Consider the following 19797-nt stretch of genomic DNA (forward strand, 5'->3'; position numbering starts at 1 on the left):
TTTGTTGTCATAAAATTGTTTCTAATATTCTCCAGTTATCTTTTAAATCTCTGCTATAGCTGTAGTTCTGTAGTCCTGCTCTTCAAATTTAACATTGTTTATTTGTGCCACCTTCCTTTTTTTTTTCCTTGGTCAATCTTGCCAGGAGTTTCTCAGTATCGTTCCTGTGTCAGTTAGGAATTAGACTCAGCTGGAAGTATCAGACCCCCCCACAGCACAGCAGCTCACTGTTCTACCATCCCTAGAGTGAGGCCCTGGATGACATCCACCACATCTGTGTTTCTGACAGCAAGATGGAGAAAAGGAGAAAGAAAAAGGTAGAGGCTGTGGGTCACTTCTTCTCACTGGCTGCTTAACATCTGAGTGCCCCAGGCTCAGTCCTTTGTCCTCACCTCTCCTCTGCCTTCTCTCCTCCCCTGGTCATCTCATCCAGTTAAATACTGCCTATCTGCTGATGACTCCGAATTCACACCTGCAACCCGGCCCTCTCTCCTGAGCCCCAGACATATAAAGTCAACTGCCCACTCGAAATTTCTGCTCAGATATCTAATTGACATTTCAAACTCAACATGGTCAAACTTTAGCTCCCTAGAAAAGAAAAATCCAACAAAATGCTGGAGCTGGGAACCCAAATGGTCCCTTTCTTCTGAATGCTTCCTGATTGCAACTTGCAGTTTGATTGCAACTTGGCTTCCCCTCCCCAAATAGAATAATCTTCAGCTCCTAGCACTCCATTGTTTAATGGAACTAAAGCAGCATTAAAAAAAAAAAAAAAGGCAATTGAATAGTATGGAATAGATTAGACCAAGGAATATCAGCATGCCTCACATGTAATTAGGGTGAATATTGCTTTGTGAAATTTTTGTCTGCGTCCTGGGTTCTGTTGTAAAAGTGTCTTTTTTTCTTCCAGTTCTATGGAGATATAATTGACATACATTGTATAAGTTTAAGGTGTACAGCAGAATGTTTTTTTTTTTGGCTGTGTTGGATCTTCGTTGCTGCGCGTGGGCTTTCTCTAGTTGCATTGAGCAGGGGATACTTTTCGTTGCGGTGCCCGGGCTTCTCATTGCGGTGGCTTCTCTTTTTGCAGAGCACGGGCTCTAGGAGCGCGGGCTTCAGTAGTTGTGGCTTGCGGGCTCTAGAGCGCAGGCTCAGTAGTTGTGGCGCACGGGCTTAGTTGCTCAGCGGCATGTGGGATCCTCCTGGACCAGGGCTTGAACCCGCGTTCCCTGCATTGGCAGGCAGATTCTTGACCACTGCGCCACCAGGGAAGCCTGGCAGGTGGATTCTTAACCACAGCGCCACCAGGGAAGTTCTGATTTGTCTTATATACATCATGAGTTGTGAAATGTCTTTTTTTTTTTTTTTTAAATAAATTTATTTATTTATTTTTGGCTGTGTTGGGTCTTCGTTTCTGTGTGAGGGCTTTTCTCTAGTTGCAGCGAGCGGGGGGCCACTCTTCATCGCGGTGCGCGGGCCTTTCACTGTCGCGGCCTCTCTTGTTGCGGAGCACAGGCTCCAGACGCTCAGGCTCAGTAGTTGTGGCTCACGGGCCTAGCTGATCCGTGGCATGTGGGACCTTCCCAGACCAGGGCTCGAACCCGTGTCCCCTGCATTGGCAGGCAGATTCTCAACCACTGCGCCACCAGGGAAGCCCTGAAATGTCTTACTGTGGGTTAAATTTTAAAATTTTGACTGGTCTAGGTCTCAGGGTTCAACAGGTGCTTTCAGGGCAAACACCAGCTACAAGACTCATTTACTCCTGAGGAATTGCCCTTTCTTGTCATTTCTGACCTCTGTTAATTCCCTTACTTTGTAGTCAGCTCACTGATGCTTTACAAGAAAAATTTTAAAAATTTATCCATCATTTTTAAGTGCCATATATGAGGAAGCATTTCTCTGCTCCCCTCTTCTGCCACTTTGCTGGAAATGGAGCTCTTTCTGAGGGTCTATCCCATCTCATTCCATTACCACAGCTCATTATATTCCAGCTTCACTTGCCTCCTTGTGTTCCCAAATGCGCCAAACTATCCTGCAAAGAATCTTTGCATTTCCTGTTCATTCCACCTGGATTGCTTCTCCCTAACCCTTCTAAAGCACGCCTTTGCTTTCTTCATCAATCAGGATTTGTTCAATTATAAGTTCAAATAGCTCAAAATAGCTTAAGAAAAACAGAAGAATCTATTGTCTCACTTAAGTGAAAAGTCCAAGGGTACCTTCAGGTACAGCTGGAATCAGGTGCTCAAGTGATTTCCACGCTCATCAGGTCTCTGTTTCTGGGCTCTCCTGCCAGGCACCAGGCACACACTTCCTTTGTGGTGGCAAGATGACTGCCTGCAGCTCCAGGTTTATAGTCTACTTGGTCAACAATTCCTGGGCAAAGAAAGTTTCTCTTTCTCAATAGTTCTAGTAAACTTCCTAGTACTGAGTTTCACTGGCCAGGCCAGGATCATAACCCCATTCCTGGAGATAGGCTGGGGTCAGCCCCATAAGAAACATGCACTGAGCATATAGGAGAAGTGGTTCCCCCCAAAATATAAAGACATTGTTATCAAAAGTAGGACAAATAAATGGTGGGAAGGCAAAGCCCACAGCTGCCCACTCCAACATCCTAGACTTCTCTATCTAAAGTATATTGCTGGGGTTATGTCCTATCGTATCACCCTGTTTTCTTCCTTCAAAGTATACATGTAACGCAATCTGAAATGATCTTATTTGTTTTGATTCTTTATGGCCTTCTCTCTTCCTCTGGATTGAGAGTGCTCAGAGGGCAGGGACCTTACTTGTCTTGATCACTGCTATATTTCTAGCACTTAGAAGTGTCTGGTACACAGTAAGTGCTTAATGAAGGCTTGTGGTAGGAATGAGCTTGCTGGACAGCCCATCCTCTCTTGCTGTCTTAAGAATCTCCCATGCAGGGACTTCCCTGGCGGTCCAGTGGTTAAGATTCCGTGCTTCCACTGCAGGGGGCATGGGTTCGATCCCTGGTTGGGGATCTAAGATCCTGCAAGCCGGGCAGTGAAGCCAAAAAAAAAAAAGAATCTCCCAGGTGAGGTTATTCGTGCAAGGCAGCCACATTTCCCCTTCTACTAGATCAATCCCATCGCATACAAAGGTGCTCCTAGCAGCTCCCATCTTACAGAACCCCTGTTCAACCCCCTTTCTTGCCAGCTACCACCCTATTTCTCTACTTTTCAAAACAAACCTTACACAGAAGAATGGTCTGCATTTGCCATAATTGCTTCCTTAATCTCAATTTATTGCTCAGCCCACTTTTCTGTTTCCCCCCTTTATTGACAACCATCCCTGCTCAGGCTCCTTTACTGGTTCGTTCCCACCATCCTGGCTTCTAAATGTGGTGCCTCAGACTTCTGTCCACTTCTCCATCAATACTTTCTCCCAAGGCCACTCATCTTATCCCACGGCTTCAAGTACCATCTATGGATGACTCCCCAAATTCAAGTCTCCAGCTCTGACTCTCCAGTGCTGACTTCCAGAAGCTTCTATACACCTGCCTACTTATCATGGATATCCAACTTGGGTGTTGTGAAATAATAGAAAAAATATGTATATTGGTGTCTGCCCCCAGCTCCTGACACAGAGCTCCTAAACCCCTTGGAATTTCCTGGGTCATGGGAGCATATTCTGTTCTAATGAGGTGACTGTTGGTGGGTGCCTGAATAGCTTCAGGAAGGGAGCTGGTCACCAGAGAGACAAAGCCATGATTAGAAGCTTGGAACTTTCAGCCCCACCCCCACCCCATCCTCTGGGAAGGGCAGAGGGGCTGGAGATTCAGTTAATGATCCATCATGCTCATGTGATGAAGCCTCCATAAAAATCCCCAAAGTACAGGGTGTGGAGAGCTTCTGGGTTGGTGAACATACGCACATGCTGGGACGGTGGTACATCCCAACTCCATGGGACAGAAGCTCCTGTGCTCAGAGATCCCTTCCAGATCTCAGCCTACGTATCTCTTCATTTGACTGTTCATCTGTATCCTTTATAATAAACTGGTAAATGTGTTTCCCTGAATTTTCCAGCTGTTCTGGCAAATTATTGAATCCAAGGAGGGGGTCGTGGGAACCTCTGATTTGTAGGTAAGTCAGACAGAAGTTGTGGATAACTTGGGGGGAATCTACTACTTGTGATTGGTGCCTGAAGTGAAGGGCAGTCTTGTGGGAATAGGTTCTTAACCTGTGGGGTCTGCGTTAACTCCGGTTAGTGTCAGAATCGAATCACATTGAATTGCAGGACACCCAGCTAGGGTTGAAGAATTGGTTGGTGCGGGAAAACACACACACACACACACACACACACATTTAATGACCAGAAGTGTCAGAAGTGAAGGATTCTGTGAATAGAGGATTGAGAGTAGAGAAGAAAAACAGAAAAGATTTTCCAAAATAGGCATCCAAAACAAAATTCTTTCCAAAGGTTTACCTATCCTCTATGTGTGTAGACCTTTACTAACTAGTAAAATATATTTTTTTCCCTTTCTGTGTTACTTTTTTTTTTTAACTGAGTTTTGCTTTTCTGCATCAGTCTGATACAGAGAGCATGATTTTACAAGTCAGACTTTTATTTTCCAGTGCACAGTAACTCAAACCATAACATCTGAATGCTGCTGTGCTAATGTCAATTATTTTAAATAATCTTTCCACGTTTTTTTGGGGGGGCCGCGCTGTGCGTGTGGCATGCGGGATCTTAGTTCCCTGACTAGGGATCGAACCCGTGCCCTCTGCAATGGAAGTGTGGAGTCTTAACCACTGGATTGCCAGGGAAGTCCTCTTTCCACCTTCAAAACTGAATGTATACCCCTTGCAAGGTATACTCTTTCTTAGTTAGACTGAAAAATGGGAAGATACAATGGGCTATTGCTATAGACTTCTTTTGTTCTTTTTTAAAATTTTTTTAAATTTAATTTTATTTGTTTATTATTTTTGGCTGCGTTGGGTCTTCGTTGCTGTACACGGGCTTTCTCCAGTTGCAGTGAGCCGGGGCTACTCTTCGTTGCAGTACATGGGCTTCTCATTGTGGTGGCTTCTCTTGTTGTGGAGCACGGGCTCTAGGCGCGCGGGCTTCAGTAGTTGTGGCACGTGGGCTTCAGTAGTTGTGGCTCGCAGGCTCTAGAGTGCAGGCTCAGTAGTTGTGGCATACGGGCTTAGCTGCTCCGTGGCATGTGGGATCTTCCCGGACCAGGGCTTGAACCTGTGTTCTCTGTATTGGCAGGTGGATTCTTAACCACTGCGCCACCAGGGAAGTCCCGACTTCTTTTGTTCTTATTTTTGTAATGAAGCAATTATCATGCAGGGGGAAAAGAAAAAAAAAAACCTCTTGACCTTGATTTCTCTACGAAACCTGTTCCTCCCCTGGTCTTTCCCATCTCAGTCAAGAGTACCACACCTAATGGTACCTCACCCCCACACGAATCATCCACAAGTCCTCTCAGTTCATCTGAGATCCAAATCCAAATCCAAATCGTCTCTCCTCCCACCTCTTCCCATTACTCCTGGCCTGGCCTCCATCCTCTCTCAGCTGGATTACTGCAGTAATCTCCTAACTGGTCTCCCTCATCCTCCTCTTGTTGCCTTTCAGTTCATTCTCTACATGGCTAACAGCATGACCTTTTAGAAACAAATCAGATCATGTTGATCCCCGCTTAAACCTTTCAAAGGTTTCCCCTGCACTTAGAGTAAAACCCCAAATCCTCACCCTGGCCTCCAGACCCAGCTCCTCTGATCTCAGCTCTCCCCATTTTCTGGCTTACCAGGCACTGAACACACTGATCTTTCTGTCTCAGGACCTTTGCCCATACTATTTTTTCTGCTGGGAAATCTCTCTCCTCAATTCCACATAACTGACTCCTGCTCATCTTTCAGGTTTCAGCTTAAATGTCACCTCTTAAGGAGAAGCCCTCCTTGACTCCCCTTTCTATCATGTAGCCAGATTTTTAAAAAACATGTATTTATTTTACTGTGCCAGGTCTTAGTTGCGGCACGCGGGATCTTTGTTGTGGCACGCAGGATCTTTGTTTTGGCATGCAGGATCTTTAGTTGCGGCATGCAAACTCTTGGTTGCAGCATGTGAGATCTAGTTCCCTGACCAGGGATCGAACTCGGGCCCCCTGCATTGAGAGTGTGGAGTCTTAGCCAGTGGACCACCAGGGAAGTCCCTCATGTCACTAGATTAGATCTTGTTCATGATTTCTAGGGAAGCACTACGGCCTAGTGGTTGAAAACAGGCTCTGGAGGCAGACTGCCTGGGTGCTGAATCCTAGCTTGGCCACTCCTTGACCATGTAGCCTTGGCTGCATTTACTTAACCACTCTGTCCTTCAGATTCCTTATCTGTAAAATGCGGTGTGTTAATAATATGGCTCAAAGGATAGGTACTCTGTACATGGCACAGAGTAAGCGTTAGGTAAATATTGGCAGGTATTTTATTGTTCCTTCATGGCACATTTCTTGGGATTTACTTAGTTTGGTTTCTGAAATGTAAGCTTTGTGGGAACAGGGTTTGTGCTTTTCTTATTTACTGCTGTGCCCCTAGCACCTTGCACAGTGGCTGGTACATGGTATGTGCCTAATTGCATTGCTGAATGAACGCACAAAGGCAGACTCGAACTCACCCCTTTTGGAGCTTACAATCTAGAGAGCATGCAATCTAACCTTGTCCTTCTTACCCTTCAACACCTGGCCATTTTAGAGCTGTGAAAACTGAGACCCATAAAGGTGGGGTGATTTGAGTAAAGCTTCAAGGGGGAAGGGGTATTGCTCTTTCCAACTTTCCAGAGGGAAGTAAAACTCCTACTTGTCAGAAACATGATGAAGCACCAAAAGCACGTGGAACCAATGGAGCCCAACATCCGTTGTGAACACAAGTCACAGCCTTTTATTCTAGGAATAAGAACCAGGGCAAATTTTTCATCACAAGAGAAATTTTAAAAGAAAAGAAAGAAAAAGAAAACCTGTGAGCTCTCTGGTTGGAGTAGCAGGATGGGTTGCAGTGCTGTTGACTGAGATGGCTGGCACTGCAGTTGTGCCTTCCTGGGAAAGCTATCCAGTGCTCTGTCTGAGTTGCTGTCCTCCCCCCACCCAAACATGTTGTTCATGCCACATTTAGGAATCCAGTGGCCTCATTTGACAAACGTGGGAACAGAGGCTTAGCAAGGAGAAGGGACTTGCTCTAGTCCACATGATGAATTAAACTCAAGTTTTCTGACTTCTAGCCCAAGATTCCTTTAAGCTCTAATTAATATAAAAGCTCTTAATATGAGAATGGAGAGAAAGCGGAGGTGAGGGGGAGGAGAAGTTTGGAAGAAGGAAGAGGTGTTGGATCAGGTGCCCACTGGCGGGCAGGGGCACTGACAGGTATGTGGGGCAACCAGAGACCTTGTGGGGAGGGCAGGGGAGTCTGCTGAGGAAAGAGGAGATGGAGGCTGGGGCCTAGCTGGGTTATTTTCAGAGCTGCTATCTTTGTCTGCATCTGCTAAATTATTAAACTGATATCACATCCTAGAGGGTGCCAGGCCAGGTTGCCAGGAAGAGACTGAAAGGGAGGGGTTGGATCTCTGAGCAGAGGCCTTGAATCTTCTAGGCTGGGATAGAAGTCGACTTTTCAAGCCTTGACCTCCTGCCCCACCCTACTCTCAGCTGATGGAGGGGATCCTGCTTTGGGCCACAGCTGCACTTGCCATTCCCTCCGTAAGGTTCTGTCTCCGCCGGCTGCTGTCCTGGAAGGAGAGTGTGTATAATGGACAGGACTCTGAAACCAGGTCCCCCCTGGGCTGCCTCTTCTCTTCCAAGGTCTCTGACTCAGACCACAGAGAGACATGACTAGCTGTGAGACCTTGGACAAATCCTTGATCTTTGTATGTCTTTGTGCCATAAGTATTAGTGGTTCCACTCCTCAGGCCCTGAAGTTCACAGAGAAAAAGTGCCTTTCTCAGGGTTGTGCAGCTACGAAAGAACTGAGCTTCAATTCAAGTTCAAGTCTCTCCAATTCCAGATGCCTTTCCTCTCTATTCTTTTTTTTTATATTTTAGTATTTTCGCTATTTCCTATCTTTCCTACAAAAGGAATGCATAACTTTGATGAAGATCAGAAAAAAAGAATAATCATTATAGTTTAAAAGTGTATTTTCTAGGGCTTCCCTGGTGGCGCAGTGGTTAAGAATCTGCCTGCCAATGCAAGGGACACGGGTTTGAGCCCTGGTCCGGGAAGATTCCACGTGCCATGGAGCAACTAAGCCCGTGTGCCACAACTACTGAGCCTGCGCTCTAGAGTCTGCGAGCCACAATTACTGAGCCCGCGTGCCACAACTACTGAAGCCCGCGCACCTAGAGCCCGTGCTCTGCAACAAGAGAAGCCACTGCAATGAGAAGCCTGCGCACAGCAACGAAGAGTAGCCCCCACTCGCCGCAACTAGAGAAAGCCCGCGTGCAGCAATGAAGACCCAATGCAACCAAAAATAAATAATAAATAAATTAAAAAAAAAAATAAATAAAAGTGTATTTTCTAATTCCTAATGTTGTGTTTGCCAGGCTGGTTGTGCCCTAAGAGGTGGTTGGCTGTGTCCCCTGCCCATTCTAGGGAGCATGGAGCTCAGGACAATTAAGGAAGCTGGGAAGGAAGCTGGCAGGTGCCAAAGCTCTCTCACCTCTGATCCTGTACACATGCTGTTCCTACCCTGAATCCTTCTCCCTTCCTGTCCCTCTGCCATCTGTGCACCCATCTCACACTTTGATTCATCCTTCAGGTCTCAGTTTAAATATCATCTTCTGCAGGGAACTCTCTCTGATCCCCTCCCCACCCAGCTCAGTGTCTGCTCTGCATTCACACAGCCACTGTGTTTCTCCTATCCCAGGAGATACCTCACTGAACTGCAGTCACCTGTGTCCTCCCTAGTCTGTGTGCTCTCTGAGGGCAGGGCCCCATCTGATCACTGCTGTACCTTCAGCAGCCAGCTCAACAGAGAAGGTAATGATCAAATTTGTTGAGTGAGTGAAATAAAGAATGAATGGATAAATGAATGAATGAATGAAGAAGGGGACTTCTCTATTCTCAACTAGCTCTGTCTACCCTTGTATTATTTTTCAATTCAAACAAATATCGTTTGAGTGGCCTTACGGGGCCAGGCCCTCTACCTAACTTCAGGGAATCTCATGCTAAGCAAAACCAGTCTAAGGAGAGACTGTTAAGTAACTAAACTATAAACAGATACATATTTATATATGACTAGTGGGAAATGCCATAGAGGATAGGAACAGGGGACATATCAGAGAACAGCAGGGAGGTGAGCTATGACTTTGGGGTGGGTCACATCTGTGTTTGAATCTTTGTTTGGCCACTTATCTGCTGTGTGACCTTGAGCGAGTCTCTTCACTTCTCTGGGCTTTGGTTTCTCACCAGGAACAAAGGCTGCTGATGCCCCTCCTTTAGGGGTGCTGTGGAGAGAGCATGTTCATCTATTCAACAAATATAGGTTGAGTATCTCCTTCTATTCAGAGAAACAACTTGCCCAAGGTAACGCGGATGGGCAGCGTGTGTGGGATTTGAACTCAGATCTGACTGGTTCTCTGGATCTGGCTGATGGTGGGAGGTGGGGGTAAGTCCTAGTCTTGTTCCCCTTGGTTCATCCCCAGAAGTTGGGAGCAGTGATCTGCCTGATGCAGGCAAAACACCTGTAGATCTCCCCATGGTGATGGGGGAGGGATCTTCTGCACACAGAAAGACACAAAGTTTGATGACACAAAGGAGACCATTCAAAGGGATGAACCATTCAGCAGGGCATTCCGTCATCCCCATTGAGCCCCTCTGACTCCCTGAACCCCATCCTCCTCACTGAATTTCCCTTCTCCTTCTCCCTCTGTGAGCCTCTAGCACCAATGCACCCACTAAACCCCTCTCCCCTCACTGAGCCCATCACATTCGCTGAGCCCCTCCCTCACTGAGCCCCTCCCCTCGCCCTGCCCCTCCCCTCCGCTACTCCCGTCACCGAACACTCTCCCCCTCACTCCCTCCTTCAAAGTCCTCCTCCCTTACCCTTCACTGAGCTTGACGCCCGCTCATGGACCTCACCGTCCTCTCGGAGCCCCTTCTGAGCTGCCTCTCAGGAGCCGAGCTGTCTCGCCCACGAGTCCCAATCACTCAATCTAAGGCACTTAAAAGCACTTAGAGAACATGATGCGGGGGTGGGGCGGGGTGGTGTGGGGGTGGGGTGTGCTCCAAAGTCCTCCTTCTCCTCCACAGTAAGCCAGTGCAGCGCCCCCATCAGCCTCCTCTTCAGCCTGGGGCGGTAATCACACTGGCCACACTTTCGGCAGGTCCCCTGAGCCCACGGCCTGCTGCAGTTCTTCCCAATTGGTCTCAGCTGGTTTCTGGCCCTCCAGCCCCTGCCACCGCCCAACACAGAGCCCTTTCATTTCTGATGGCACTTTCAAGTGGATGGCAGTGCCATGGTGTCTGGGTCAATGTTTGGAGGGGGTATGGCAAGATCACTTCCGCTGTGGGAAAAATGGCTAGACCTCAGTTCTATCGTTTTGCCAGTATGACTAAAGTCCCAGTTAAGCAGGGTCGCCTCAGTGACAGTGAGGAGACCCAGGAATCTGAGTTCCCAGAGGGCATGAATGGATGAGCTTGTCCCTTTCGGTGGTTCAGATTGAGCCACGGACCTTGGGCAAGGCTCCACTACACCTTCTGGGTCTGTTTCCCGCCCTGTGTGATAGGTGTGGGGACACCTACTGGGAGGAGCAGGCAGGAGCAGGGGCTTGGAAAGAATTTTGCCCACTGAGGGGTGGGGCTCCCCTGGAGGGCCACCAAGATTTGCGAAAGCCACGCCAAGCTCAGCAGCAGTGCTGAGGTTTGTTCTGCAAGTGAAGGGCTTGCCTGGTGAGGAACCAACACTGCCAGATCCCCACCAGGAGGCCAGTCGCCCCTCTGTGTTAACCTCTCCATGGCCGCAGGGAGATTGGAGAAGGTGGTCCTGGTGAAGTTTGCGGCCCAGGAGACCAGGTAGAGCCGATTCAGCCAAGGGGCAGCGTTTGGTACTGTGTAAGGAGACAAGCCTCCTGAGTTGTGTCTCAGGCTTTCACTGTCACATAGTGTGGCTTCAGGCAAAAGCCTACCACAGGTGGGGACTGGAGTCCATGATTTCTAAGCACCAGCTACTAGAGCTTATGACTCAGGGGCCAGGCCAGAGAAGATGCGGTCCCCTTTCCACCCAAAATTTGGAGGAGGTGGGTAGGGACTGGATGCCCTAGCAGAGCAGCCTGGGTCGAAGTACCAGGGACCCGAAGGGTTTGGGCAGTCCTGACGGGGCGGGGCAGGGGAGGAGGGTTCAGGGCATGCTAGTCTTTGGTTGGCTGTGCTGCCCTTCGCTCCGCCCCATGGTCTATAAGACGCACCCGCGGTTGCCTTGGCGCTAGTGTGGGGGCTGCGGCCGCGTCTCTCTCTGGTTTGAGGCCTTCATCCTTCCCAGCGTGGAGGACAGCCGGCCAGACCCGCGGACCTACTGCTGCGGACCGCCGGGGGGCGGGGGATGCCGGGCTGCCGCATCAGCGCCTGCGGCCCAGGGACCCAGGAAGGGTCGGCGGAACCAGGGTCCCCGTCGCCGCCGCCCGGGGAGCGCCTGTTGTCCCCTCAGCCACCGTCCCCAACTCCGACCTTAACCCCGACCCCGGCTCAGGCCTCACCGCAGCCCGAAGTGGCCCAGGAGTCGGCGGGCTCGGCCGAGGGGCAGGAGCTGCAGCGCTGGCGCCAGGGCGCTAGCGGGGGCGCGGGGCGCACAGGGCCGGCAGGGGGCGCGGGCGGCGGCCCGGGCGCGGCGGCGGCGGCAGCGGCAGCGGCGGCAGGGGGCCGCGCGCTTGAGCTGGCCGAAGCACGGCGGCGACTGCTGGAGGTGGAGGGCCGCCGGCGCCTGGTGTCGGAGCTGGAGAGCCGCGTGCTGCAGCTGCACTGCGTCTTCCTGGCGGCCGAGCTGCGCCTGGCGCACCGCGCCGAAAGCCTGGGCCGCCTGGGCGGCGGCGTGGCGCAGGCCGAGCTCTATCTGGCGGCGCACGGGTCGCGCCTCAAGAAGGGCTCGCGCCGCGCCCGCCGCGCCCGCCCGCCCGCGCTGCTTGCCTCTGCGCTCGGTCTGGGCGGCTGCGTGCCCTGGGGCGCCGGGCGCCTGCGGCGGGGCCACTGCCCCGAGCCCGATTCGCCCTTCCGCCGGAGCCCGCCCCGCGGCCCCGCCTCCCCCCAGCGCTGACCTCCGCACCGGGACCTCTGACCAACCCGACAGGCCATCGCCGAGGTGCCGACCGACGGATTGTGGACGCCGGCTGGATGGACGGCGTCACCGACGCCGATGGACAGATTGCCCGACCCCGGGAGGAGACAGTCGGGGGCCCGAGGGCCCGGTAAAGAAGGCTAAACTGAGGTGCGGTCTAAGCGGCTGGTGCATCCGTGGGGCGGGGAGGGGCGGGGCGGGGCGGTGCTAGGCTCCAGACCTCCTTCCCTAGGGCTTCTGGAGTCCGCTGGGTCCTTAATAAAGCTGTCCGCTTTCTGTTGCCGTCACTCCCAGACCTCCTGCGGAATGAGGTAGTAGCACCAAGTACGCATTATAGAGTTGGACAAATGGAGGCTGCTCAGATCCCAGAAGGGGTTTGCCAGCAAACTTTTACCCGCTGGAGCCTCCTGCACTGACGCAGCACCCCACCCTCACCTTCCACCAACGCTGCATTTCCTGGGTCCCTTGGGGCTGTAAGAAGAGTCTTGCCCTTGAGGCTGCTGCTTTCTGGCACTGCCCTTCGGGAGGCCAGAATAATGAGGCCCCAGGATGGGGTGGGGGCTGGCACAGCGATGTACCTCTGAGTTCTCCTCTCCTAAGCCCCTGTTTCCCATTCGGGGAGATGGAATCCCAGAGAGGCTAAGGATTTGCTCCCATCATACTTATACTTAGGACCTTCCACTTCTAGGAGACAGGTCTTTTCTCAGGCCCTCATGCAGCTTCGCTAAGAGTACAGTCTGACTCAGATGACCAAGGTGGGGTGTTTGGTGACTGCCTGAAGCTTTGCCGGCTCTCCTAGGGGCTCCCTCCCAACCTGTCACTAAGATGGCTCTGCCAGGGATGGAGCCAGGTGACATCCTTTAACAGGCCCCAGGGGGGCAGGTATGTCATTGGCTTCTAGATTCTAGAAAGTGGGGCCTTAAAGGGCCAGACCTGAAATGAGATCTGCTTCTCTTCCTTTCCACATGCCCTTCAGGCCCCCCATTCCCCTGCCCCACTCAGCTGTGAACGGCCTGGCTGCTGCTTTGCTGCTCACTGGCTGAGTTGACTGCAGCCTCACTTATCAGTCTGTGATGTGGGTATCTTCACCTCTTGGAAGGGTTGTAGCGAGGTTAACACAGGGCAAAGGTCTGTCTTTTCCCATAAACCTAGGAAGAATGTTTTATTCTCTTATATCACACCTAGAAACAGGCACTGCTTTTGCTGACGGAGCCTAGGAGCTGATTTAAAGTCCTCATTTTACAGAGTGGCAAGGTCAGCTAGGGACAGAACTAGGTCCTAGGCCTGTGTGTGTCCTTCTCGCCGTATCTCTCCGCTGTCCAGGGGCAGGGGCTTGATAGAACTGGTGTCAGCTTGTCTGCCGTGTGACCTAGAACAACTCTGCCCTCTCTTTGGGCCAGTTTCCTCAGTCCCTCTCTGAATGTAGCTGTCCCTCCTCATGTCAGGGCTTAGGAATGGGGAGAAGGGTGTAGAATGAGATAATTAAGAGTCACAGGAATCTGGTGTAATCCCAGAGTCCTCAGGGTCAGGTGCACTGCTCTGAAAGGCAGAGACCCAGGGACCCTCACCTGTCCCTCCCCCAGCTAGCTCTTCCTCTTCCCAGACCAAACATTTTGCCTGGTTTCTCAGCTAACAGCCAGGACTTCCTGAACCCATTCTTAGCTGGGGAAGGGAAGTCCAGGAGGAGGTCTCAGAGACTCTGAGAGCTTGTGACTGGGAGAGCAGTGAGGGGCCCTGGCATCCTCTGGCCTCCCCAGAGAGAGAGGACCTTCCAAAGCTACTTGGGTCGTTTGGGGTCTAGAGTCCCAGAGAGGACAAGGACTCCCTGGAGGTGACACAGTGAGGAGCTCAGGCTTCGGCGCTGGGCTGCAGCCAAGACTGTTTGTTTTCTGGGTTGCATAGGAGAGGGACACTTGGTCCAGAGAAGCTTTTAGCTAATGGTGTAAAGTGCTCTGTGTCACCACAATTTTGCCTTTCTCTGGGATTTATTGGTAATCAGCTTTGTCCTGATTTTGGTGGGGAGGGGGGCGGGGCGGGTAGGGAATTAGAGATGGCTCTTGCTGGAGAAAGTGGTATATGTAGGAAATGGAGATTGGTCCTAGTGTCACAGGCAGCTCTGTCCCCTCCCTCCACTTCCAGATGTCCCACGCTTCTCACTAAGGGCCTCGGCCAGGGCACACAGTGTTCAGTGAGTTGAACCCCAGCTCTTGGTTCAGTGCTCTGTCCACTACTCCTCAGCCAATTAATAAAAGTCAACTTCCCACCACTGTCTGGCCCACCCAGGGCCCCTCTAGAAGGCTTCATATTCTCCTCAATCAACAAACATTGATCTCTGCTCAGTCCAGGGGCTCAAGAAGCAGCACTGAATCAGAGGGTCTCTGTTTTCAAGGACTTGTGTCTCTCAGCCCTCTTCTAGGCAGCCTGCCCTGGCGATGTTGGAGGGCTGTTTTTAGGCCTTCACAAGTAACTATAGCCCCTGGTTATATACTGCATCCCCACCCTGCATGACTTCCTGAACAGTTTCTAGGTGGCCCAGCATTCTAGCCCTGGGGACTGGACTGAGTACAGGGGATCCTGAAGGATCTGTGCCCTGAGGACATTGATTGCCACCAGTGAATCTGGAATGTCAGCTGAGGGAAGTGAGGGGCTGGAAGACCAGTTCAGGGTTTTAGTCGGGCCCTGCCCCTCCCCTGGATGAGCCCTTTCGCTCTCTTGGCTGGTCCCTGACGAGTGAGGCGCCTCTGGGCAGCGCCACCAGAGGGCAGTGTGGGCTGCTTCTCCGGGCGTGTGGGCAAGGCCTGGAGCGGGCTCCGAACCCACAGTGTCCCTGCCTCCAGCCAGCCTCTTCCCTTGTTGCCCAGGCTTCTCAGGCTTTGAGCTTTAAAGGCCTGGCAGAATGTGTGGGTACTGGTGGTCACTTAGAGAAGGGGCAGGCCTCTGACCTCAGAGGGAAGGTCCATCAGGAAAGACTTTCCTGGAGAGAGAGGTTGCCCCTGTTGGCCATCACCATCTGAGTAAAAGCCCAGAGTAATTTCACTCCTCCCAGATTTGTTACACTGATAATTGATCAGAACACCCCATCCTGCCACCGCCGCCGCCGCCGCCTGGGAATCAAGGTGGCTTCCTAGAGATTAGGCTGAAGCGACAATTCACAGCTAAAGTGCTCCAGGCCTGCAGTCTCTAGGAGGCTCCCTTCCCCTAACAGCCAGGGCCCTGGAGAAAAACCCAGGGTCCCAGTCTTCTCTGAGCTGAAGGAGAAGCAGAGCCTTTACCTCCTCCCTTGCTTTACAGCCAGCACGGGAGGAGGTATTTGGGAAAGCTGGGAGATCCCCAGCCTATTTCTATCCACATTAGACCTTGACCGCACGCTGGCTAGGAGTGATGGGGGAAGGGACTCCTTGGTTGTGGCATAATATATTAACCACCACCTCTATGCCAGGCACTGTGCTAAGCGCTTTACACCCATTATCTCTTTCAGTCCTCCCAGCTACTCTGCAAAGTAGGAGTTAGCCCCATTTCCACAGATGAGGAAACTGAGGGTCAGGGAGGGCAGGTGACTTGCCCAAGGACATAGAACCTCTAAGTGGGGGACACCTTAAACATTAGGCTATGTGGCTTTTCATTTATCAGGCTAATGAGGGCTCCATTTATCAGGCTAATGAGGGTTTCTTAACTCTCACCCTTTGAATCTGGGTACAGTGAACCCTGGTCCTTGGTTCTGGGGAGGGATGTGATCAGACATTGGAGGGGTGGCAGAAGGTGGCATCTTCTGCCACCCCTCCAAGGTCTGGGCACACCCCAAGAGGCTGCCTCCCCTGCTTGGTTGTCTGGGCTTTGGCGGGGTAAGTCAGGCTGAGTCAGCACACCTGGCTTCAGGCAAGGGCAGGCCAAGGATGCTCAGGGCCTGGGCTTGCCTTGGAGGCTGCCTCCTCTCCCTGCATACCTGGGCTGGCGTGTTTGGTACCAAGGAGAGCAAAGAGCCTGGGATGGCAGAGGAAGAGGGTGACAAGCTCCCTGGTGGGGCAGAAAGTGTCCCGTCTTAGAACTAGACAGACCTGGGTTTTAGTCCTGACCTGGAGCTTCTCAGCTGGGAGACCTTGGGCAAATGACTTCCCTTCTCTGAGCCAGTTTCGTGTGTGTCTGTATGTGTGTGTGTGTGTGTGTGTGTGTGTGTTTTATGGGGAGTTAGGGAGGAGATAGTTTCTGAGTATTAAATGAGAGGTCACACTAAGTGCCTAGCACATAGAGGAGGTCTGTAAATGTTCGGTGGAGCCAACCTACCTAGCCCAGGAGAAGCTGCCAGGACAGAGCCCCCAGGCAGTGTGGGCCTTTGCTTCTCCAGAGCATAGCCATATCAGGCATCCCTGGAACAGTCCCCCTTCTCCCCCCCATGACAGTCCCTGAGGAACTCCATAAGGGAAGAGGTGGAGGAGGGGGCAGGCTTTTTATCCCAGGAACATTCCATTCCAGCTGCTCAGACCAGTGGGGATCCCAGCCAAGGACAGAGGCCCAAGGGAGCTCACCCCAGGAGCCCCCACCCCTTCCAGGGCGGGAGCGAGTGGAGCCTGATTCCAAAATATTGCCCCTGCACCTTCTCTCCACAATGGCCCCTCTAAAGGAAGTAGATGTCGAAGGGTTTGGGTGGGGCTGGGTGGCTATGGGAGAGAGACAGTTAAAGCTCTTGAAATTATTCTTTCCAGCTCCTCCCAGCTCCTCAGAGCCTCGACTCTGGATCTGACTCCTGGATTCTGCTCCTTCCCTGGGCACCTCCTTCAGGAAGACTCCTCTCATTGACCCTACACAAGCATGGCACCCTCCTCACTTCACAGGAGCCCTTCACTTCACAGTGGCAAGGCGCTGGATTCTGGGGAAGTTGCCAATACTATGAATTTCTCTATATATGCTGCATTTGACTTTGGCTTACACTGTACAACTGAAGATGTTACAAGTCCTTGAGACGCAGTCAGATTATTTAAGAGTGCAGCAAAGCTTTCCAATGTGAAAGTGAAAAGGATCTCTTTTAAAAATGTCATCATTCTTAAACAAGTCACAGTGCAGCTGGGGTCCCCATTTTGGTAGATGCTGTTGCTTCTCAGTCTAACAGCACCAGGAGGCCTGTTTGAGGGGAAGCATTGCTCTGAGCAATCCCTCAGTTCCCCTCATTCACCGTCCTTGCCCTCTCCAGGTGGGCACGTGCCTGTGGCCCCTCAGAAAGGTAATGGGCTGCTGGCTCCCGGGGGACACACCTCTTTCTCAGGAAGAGGTGTTGGCAACATAATTCTAAGTTTTAAATGAAAAAAGGGAACACATTTATTCAAATAGCCTGATGGTAGAGGGAAGGGGGCCACACTGACTCACACATAACCCAGAACTTGTAGAGTTCCGCAAAATGAACGCATATAGAGTCAGTTCCTTGATGTATACATTCAGGAAGAATAAATCTCAGTGATGTGAGACAAGCATGCGTGGTTTTGAGGTTTACTCTGTGAGTGGCGTTGCCGCCTTTCCTTTTTGTGTGTCTGTCACGGCTCTTTAAGTTGGCAGTTCCTTGAGCAGCTTCTGTTTAGTTTCGTTTGGCAATCTGGGCCTGCTTACTGATTTGTAGACTGACTTCTCCCTTGACCTGGCTCAAAGTTGACCCTCTTTATGGAGTCTTCCCCAAATAAGGATGTGTTGAGGAAACTAGGGGATGGGATGCACGTGTGAGACTGTGTGACACGAAGGGATGCGAGCACGTTTCTGATAACATGGCAGCTTGGTGATCCGTGGAGGATTGTGTGTGACCGTGCTGGTGAATGGATGGACCTGTCTGTCACTCAGGCTCCCAGCAGGAGACACAGCACACTCAAACTGGGCAGAGACTTAAAAAGGGACTATTTCCAAAGATGGGGGCTGGGCTTAAGAAACTAACAAGGTATATGCAGCTCTCCAGGGCTAGCAACAGGGAGAAGCCATTACAACTCCTGGGCCTGAAGGGGTAACAGAGGAGAGGGGAGGGGAGGGCACACGGACCCGGAGAGTGCAGCTGTGTGGAGGGGGCCCCTGACAGGAGCAGTGGTTTTTAGTTGAGAGATGTAGGCAACCACGGTGACCTGATGGGAAGGGAGCAGGGGGAATAAACACCTTATTCTCCTCCTCCCTCCAGTATCTCCTGCTGGGGACTCTGATTGGCTGAACCCAACAGAGAGGTAGGGAACAAGAGGGCCATTGATGCACAGTCCGTAGAGGTCAGCCTCCCAAGGGCACAGAGCCTGAAGGAGGGCGGAGAGTGGGACTGGAAGGGCCGACATATCATGCAACTGCCTGAGGGCATTATCTTCCATTCCCTAAAGTTCACTGCAAGGCTTTTTCCCCCTCTGGAGCTCCCCCAACCCACCATGGGTCACAGGGGGAGAGTGGACTGTTGCTTGGAGAGCACTGTGGGGTTGGGGATGGGGGATGGGTCTTTACTCCCTCAGCCTTCCCCTCTCTGGCTCTGATTCCCAGTTCTCGATTCCTTCCTGTCCTGGCATCTTAGATGGCTGCAGGAACTGTCCATGAGAGAACAATGCCAACCACTGAGTCAGTGTTTTTTTCACACCCGGAAACACTACACCTCTCCCAAACACACCCCCGGGCACACCTGATGCCACACGGGCCTCTGACATAGTCACCACAAGCCATGGCTGGTGTCACAGTTGCATTAAGAAAATGTACAAACTTGGCAAACAGTAATGCAAACTCTTTTTCTCTGTCACATGTATGTACAGGAGACATACTGTCACGCTCATCCATGTGAAATCAGAGTGTAGGGGCAGGATGGTGCAGGGGTTAACAGCAATGGCTCTGGGGGCAGACAAACCTCTTTGACCTCTCTGGCATCAGTTTCCTTGTCTGTAAAATGGAAATTCTTGCTCTTCTCTCGTGGAGGTGTTGGGAGGGTACACTGAGAGGGTGTGGTCGGGGAGAACTTAGCAAAGTGATAGTTGTTAGTGGGAAACTCCTGTCTCCCACGTCTCATGGGGAGCACACGTGCCTGCACAAGGTCAGCAGAACACCATCAGGCGCATGTGCCCTTCCCCAGACACACCTGCCAGGAGCATGTGTGCATTGGCAAGTCTCCTCCGCCCAGAATGCTCTTTCCCCAGACATCCGCATGGCTTGCTTCACACTGTCTTTAAGTCTTTGTCCAATCAAACGTCACCCTTTAAAGGAGGTTCACCCTTTTTAAAATTGCAAACCCAGCACTTCCAGTCCCTTACCTTGCTATGTATATTTTTAGGCATTGCTGACCTTCTAAGACTATATAATTTAGTTTATTTTCTTTCTACCCCATTAGAATGTAATCCTCACAAGGGTAGGGATCTTGGTCCTTTGTCTGCTGATGTGTTCCCACCCCTGGAGGGGTGGCTGGCACACGTGGGCTGAATCCAGTGCATACACGCATGTGCCGTGGGTTTCTGGCTCTCTCCCCTCTGAAACGAGCACGTCCAGGTGAACCCCACTCCCCACCCACCCCAACAAGCTAGGCCTGTGTGCTTACACTGTGAGC

General features: G+C 51.5%; 1 protein-coding gene across 1 annotated transcript; it reads left to right on the top strand.

Moving 5' to 3' along the window:
• Positions 1-11409: 11409 nt before the first annotated feature.
• Positions 11410-17719, top strand: TRNP1 (TMF1 regulated nuclear protein 1). The gene is made up of 2 exons (XM_036841488.1): positions 11410-12416; positions 16967-17719. Exon 1 carries the CDS (start codon positions 11538-11540, stop codon positions 12243-12245), a length of 708 nt encoding a protein of 235 aa, XP_036697383.1. The 5' UTR covers positions 11410-11537; the 3' UTR covers positions 12246-12416; positions 16967-17719.
• Positions 17720-19797: the final 2078 nt, after the last annotated feature.

Source organism: Balaenoptera musculus, chromosome 1 (genome assembly GCF_009873245.2).
Source record: "Balaenoptera musculus isolate JJ_BM4_2016_0621 chromosome 1, mBalMus1.pri.v3, whole genome shotgun sequence".
Taxonomy (NCBI): Eukaryota; Metazoa; Chordata; class Mammalia; order Artiodactyla; family Balaenopteridae; genus Balaenoptera; species Balaenoptera musculus.

What these genes read in the sequence shown, in the direction of transcription:
- TRNP1 (XM_036841488.1), top strand. Translation starts at nt 11,538, where the DNA reads ATGCCGGGCTGCCGCATCAGCGCCTGCGGCCCAGGGACCCAGGAAGGG.